This window comes from Henckelia pumila, unplaced genomic scaffold (assembly GCF_033568475.1).
Source record: "Henckelia pumila isolate YLH828 unplaced genomic scaffold, ASM3356847v2 CTG_664:::fragment_1, whole genome shotgun sequence".
NCBI classification, from domain to species: domain Eukaryota; kingdom Viridiplantae; phylum Streptophyta; class Magnoliopsida; order Lamiales; family Gesneriaceae; genus Henckelia; species Henckelia pumila.
In genome coordinates, this window is record NW_027331877.1 from 7383 (window position 1) to 13383 (window position 6001).

General features: G+C 36.5%; 1 protein-coding gene across 1 annotated transcript; it reads left to right on the forward strand.

Annotated features, from left to right (window-relative positions):
- Positions 1-2144: 2144 nt before the first annotated feature.
- LOC140873574 (putative pentatricopeptide repeat-containing protein At1g68930) lies at positions 2145-4379 on the forward strand. The gene has a single exon (XM_073276743.1). It carries the CDS (start codon positions 2247-2249, stop codon positions 4377-4379), a length of 2133 nt encoding a protein of 710 aa, XP_073132844.1. The 5' UTR covers positions 2145-2246.
- Positions 4380-6001: the final 1622 nt, after the last annotated feature.

Here is a 6001-nt window from a genome sequence, read left to right on the forward strand (position 1 = left end):
CACACCAATTTCATAACTTCCTCTTTCGGTCTTAGATTATTCTAGGTGTTTTGGGGTGATTCCAGCCTTCCTAGGCTTGGTCCGGGAGTTGGCTAGGCGCTCCAGGATTGCTGCGGAGCAGTGCCCAAGTTCTGGGGCAGTCGTCATTAGGGGGTGACGACGGACGCAGGTATAGCTCTAGCTCCTTATGATAAATAGGGAGTATGCTATAGCGTAGTTAAGGATTTTAGAATAAGATTATAATGCATGAGTACTTTGCATTGTAGTGCGGTTTATAGGCTTGGACATAGAGCTGATTTAGCTTGCCTAGTATATGAGGTACGGAAGTATTATTCGAGATATCCAGATTGAGTATAACATGTATTATGTTTTTTTGCATGGTTTATGTGATTGCATGTTTTATATGCCTTTATATACAGTATGTCATGATTGTATGTTGCATACATGAGCATATTGAGCCTTTACCTTAGAGGTATCCTGTAGTAGGGTGCTCACCCTAAGAGTTTGTGGATGGTTGGATACGTAAGTCTTGTGTTAGGTCACCGTGATGGTTGGACACATGTACTAGTATCAGGTCACCATTATCCGCTGGGTATATGAGGCACCTTCTGAGGCGACGGCACAACGTGCTATATACCCTGGGCACGGTCTATGAGCTTGTTTCTTGAACTGAGTGTCTTGGTACCCAGTTCACTTGCATACATGCACATATAATACTGTATACTCATACTCTCGTACTGAGCTTTTTATGCTCACGTCTCGTACTTTGTTGTATCTGGACATCCTATTCCATGGGGCAGGTCTGCGGTTGGATGAGGCTGGTGGTTCCAGGAGAGCTTAGGCAGTGGATGGCCAGCATGATTATTGTCTAGGCTTAAGTTTCTGTTGTTTTTTGGATTGATACAGATTTCGATATGGTTGTATCATAATTATATTATTTGGGATTTATTTATGGTTTTCCGCTGTTACTTTCTCGTTTGTATTTTATTAAGTTAAATGCATGTTTAAACTTTTGATTAGTAAGTGATCACGGCGCGGGTCACTACAATATACTTTTTTAAAATCCTCAAATCTCGTTCGTAGGCTAGTCTTGATTTTCTTCGTCACTAGAATTAAACTAATACCTGAAACACATTAAAACTTACTTGCAATCATTAAATATCAGGCAACTTTAGATAACATGAAATCATTTAACACAACATTTAAACAAACCTTTTAACACTTCAAAATTTAACTTTGAAACATTAAATCTCACGCAAAATAAATAACATAAAATCTTTTAAACCTAACGTTTAAATCATGAATATATCTCCAAAAATCATTTAATTAAACATAACTTTAAAATCATAAAAAAATAAAATAAAATCATTTAAAATTCACTTATAATCTCTTTGATACTCGTATTCGTGATTGAATTTATGGACTTTGCGAACGTTACAATCTACTCTCCTTAAAAGAATTTGTCATCGAAATTCGACTCATCAAATCCCAATAAAAGACTCATCAAATATAATTAGGGATGACAATTTTTTCCGCGGGTTCGGGTCACTGCGGGGAAAACCCGAAACGGGGGCGGGTTGGAGGGTGAGTTTCGAGTTCGGGGGCGGGTTCGGAAATTTTTTTAAAATCCCCGCAGGAGAGTAGGGAGGGGATGGGGATGTCATCCCCATCCCCGAACTCGCCCCAATAGCCCCGAAAATATATTAAATAAATAAATAATAATAATAAGCTAAGATTATAATGTTATATGTATGTCACTAGATTTATATAAAGAAAATGAGTTGGAAAAATGAAAATTTCAAGTCGAAATCTGCAATAGGAGACGGGGATAGGGACGGGGACGGGGACGGGGATGAGGATTTGATCCCGCGGGTTCGGGGACGGGGATTCCCCGGTTAAGCAGGACCGGGGATGGGGTATAATTCGGGGGCGGGGATAGGGACGGCAAACCCGTCCCCGCCCCGCCCCATTGCCATCCCTAAATATAATCGATAACATCCACTCTTACGCATCTAATTCTCAAATATTATCTGAGTAGCCATGTTTATGTTGCTCACTCTGATAAAACAAGTCTACCTTTATAAACTTTTCTTTTGTTGTTTGAAGCTTGAATATATATTCTTAGAACATAATTCTCAAAATTTATTTCGAATACAAAATGATTCTTGTGTATTAGAACATAATTTTAATTAAGTCTCTCTGTATGGTTGGTCTTCCCGCCGGCCAGAGCAATCTTCCACTGCTTCATGTCCAGCATCTCCAATTACTACTGTGCACTACTGAAGCAATGCTGCGAAATTCACAGTGTGAAACAAGCGAAAGGACTCCATGGTCAAATGATCAAGTCTCTGATAAACCCAGAAACCTTCTTGCTGAACAACCTCATCAATTCTTATTATAAGCTCAAAGAGATCAAGTATGCCCGCCACGTGTTTGATAAAATTTCCAGTCCAAACCTCTTCTCTTGGAACACCATTCTTTCAGCTTACTCCAAGTCTGGGGACATTAGAAAGATGGAAGAGATATTTGGTTTGATCCCAAGAAAAGATGGGGTTTCCTGGAACTTGATTATTTCGGGGTATATAAAGTTCGGATTGACTGAGAAAGCGTTGGAGACTTATAAACTGATGCTAAGATACGGGTCTGAGTGTTTGAATAGAATTACATTTTCCACAATTATTGTAATGCTGTCGAACAAGGGCTGGTTTTGTTTGGGCGGAGTTGTTCACGGGCAGGTAGTGAAATGTGGTTTCGATTCGTATGTCTTCGTGGGTAGTCCATTGGTGGATATGTATGCAAAATGTGGCTTAATATGTGAGGCAAAACGTGTGTTTGATGAGTTGCAGGAGAGGAATGTGGTTTTGTGTAATACAATGCTTATGGGATTTCTAAGGTGTGGATTGTTGGAAGAGTCGGAAGTTTTATTCCGAGGTATGCCTGAGAAGGATTCGATTTCTTGGACAACTATGATTACGGGATTGACGCAGAATGGGATGGACGGAGAAGCCATGTATTTATTCCGAGAAATGAGGTTGAAGGGATTGGACATGGATCAGTTTACTTTTGGAAGCATTTTAACTGCCTGTGGAGGCCTCTCGGCTTTAAGAGAAGGGAAACAGATTCATGCTTATGTTTCTAGAACTGACCATCTGGATAATGTTTTTGTTTCCAGTGCCCTTCTTGATATGTATTCAAAGTGTAGAAACATCAAATATGCAGAGCTATTGTTTGGTAAGATGGGATCCAAGAATGTTGTTTCATGGACTGCTATGTTAGTGGGATATGGTCAGAATGGATGCAGTGAGGATGCTGTTCGGATATTTTGTGAGATGAAACGAAACAATATTGAACCAGACGATTTCACTTTAGGCAGCGTGATAAGCTCATGTGCAAGCCTTGCCAGCTTGGAAGAAGGAGCTCAGTTTCATGTTCAAGCACTAGTCTCAGGCTTGGTTTCCTTTACTACAGTTTCAAATGCTCTTGTGACGCTGTATGGCAAATGTGGGAACATAGAAGAGTCCCAACAATTGTTTGATGAGATGAAATGTAGGGATGAAGTGTCTTGGACTGCCTTGGTGACAGGCTATGCGCAGTTTGGGAAAGCCATTGAAACAATTGATTTATTTGAGAATATGCTAGCTCATGGTCTGCAACCAGATGGTGTTTCTTTTATTGGAGTTCTTTCTGCGTGTGCTAGGGCTGGATCTGTCGAGAAAGGTCTCCAATATTTTTCATTAATGACTGAAAAGTATGGGATTCGGCCCTTTCTTGACCATTATACTTGTATAATTGATTTATACAGTCGAGCTGGACGATTAGACGAAGCAAAGAACTTTATTCTTCAAATGCCTTGCTCTCCTGATGCAATTGGTTGGTCTACATTACTGAGCTCATGCAGAAATCGTGGAAATTTGGAGCTAGGTAAATGGGCAGCGGAATCTCTTCTCAAACTAGAACCACAAAACCCTGCTGGATATGTATTGCTCGCCAGCATATATGCAGCTAGAGGCAAATGGGATGAGGTGGCACAAATTAGAAAAGGAATGAGAGATAAAGGTGTTAGAAAGGAACCAGGATGTAGTTGGATCAAGTATAACAACAAGGTGCACATTTTTTCTGCTGATGACAAGTCAAGCCCGTTTTCAGATCAGATATATGAAAAGTTGAAATATTTGAATGATAGAATGACAGAGGAGGGATACGTGCCAGATATGAGATCTATTTTGCACCATGTAGAGGAGTCCGAAAAACTAAAGATGCTCAACCATCATAGCGAAAAGCTTGCTATTGCATTTGGTTTAATTTTTATCCCTCCTGGACTGCCCGTAAAAGTGGTAAAAAACCTTCGCGTATGTAACGATTGCCACAATGCAAACTAAAATCATATCAAAGATCACAGAAAGAGAAATACTCGTCAGAGATGCTGTAAGATTCCATTTATTCCAAAAATGGAAAATGTTCTTGTGGTGACTTTTGGTGATGGTATTTTAAAAAGGGTCAGGGATCATATGTAATGTTCAATAGATTTCTGCACCACGCAAGTAAATCTGAATAAGAAAAAGGGGCCTTTTCTGAACTGATTTTGGGTTGGAGATACAGGTGAGTTTTTATTAGTGATTAACTTTTTGGTTATTAATTGCTGTTTCTTTTAATTAAAAATATAGTAACAAATAAAGGGGTCAGGTGATCAAGAGTTTCTTATTTTACTTTTTCTGATTTTGAGTTAGTAATATCAGGTGCTGGATTACTGCTTTAGGAACATGGCTAGATGGAGATATAAAAAGTCAACAGATATATCCTTTTTGTTGAAAATATATTATTATTGAACGTTGCATGTTGAATGTTGAATGCTTAATGCTGAATGTTGAAATTTGAGTTGTAAAATTTTGAAAATTAGTGTGTGATGATGTAGACGATGATGTATTATTTTTTTGACTAATCTCCAAATGAGATCTATAAATAAGTCTCTCCATTTGTATAAAAAATCACAATTTAAGATAGAAGAATTTTATAAAGTGTAGAGTTTGATATATTTTGAGTTTTGGTGTTTTTTTACTTTTTACCATAAATTTTTACTTTTTCACAATACGTTATCAGCACGATCGTTCGAAGGTTCTCTATAATTTCCAAAGCTCCAAAAACACAAGGAAAAGACAAATATTCAACAAGTAAAAATATTTATTTTACTGTTTATATAGTTTTTACTATGTATATATATTAATATATAATTTCATGTTTATTATTATATAAAAAGATGTTAATGACACCAACCTTATAATAACGTGATATGATATATATTTTTATTGTGTATATATACTAACCATATTGGTATAATTTCATGTTATTATATTATATAAAAGGATGTCTATTTACACCAACTTTATAATAACATGATATGATATATATTTTTTATTGTGTATATATATACTAACCATATTCGTATAGTTTCATGTTATTATATAAAGGATGTCTAACGACACCAATCTTATAATAATGTGATTATGATATACCATATCTGACTCCAATACTAAACTATATTGTTTAATTTCAATGTTATTATTTAAAAGGATGTCTATGAAACCACATTATAATAACGTGATATGATTATACTATATATTACTCCTTATATATTTTTATTGTGTATATATAGTAACGGTCATAAACAGTAATAAAACGATTAGTTTTTACCCTATAAATATGATCACTCAAACATATTTTCAATCACACCAAACTCACTCTTTCTCTCAATTATTTCTCTTCGATTTTTCGAAGATAAAGAAGACGAAATTTTCAAGGCTATTTTTTTTATAACTATTATGATTATTGTAGTAACCCAACCCGAATCCACCATTTAATCAGAGTTACAATAAAAGCGCATGCTATTAAACTTAAAGCGTAAAGAGCGGATAATTAAAATACAACAAATCCAATCGACGGAATACAACCGACGATAACAATTGCGCATAAATACTGTTATACAACCAAATCGAAGGTTCAGGGT

What these genes read in the sequence shown, in the direction of transcription:
- LOC140873574 (XM_073276743.1), top strand. Translation starts at nt 2,247, where the DNA reads ATGTCCAGCATCTCCAATTACTACTGTGCACTACTGAAGCAATGCTGC.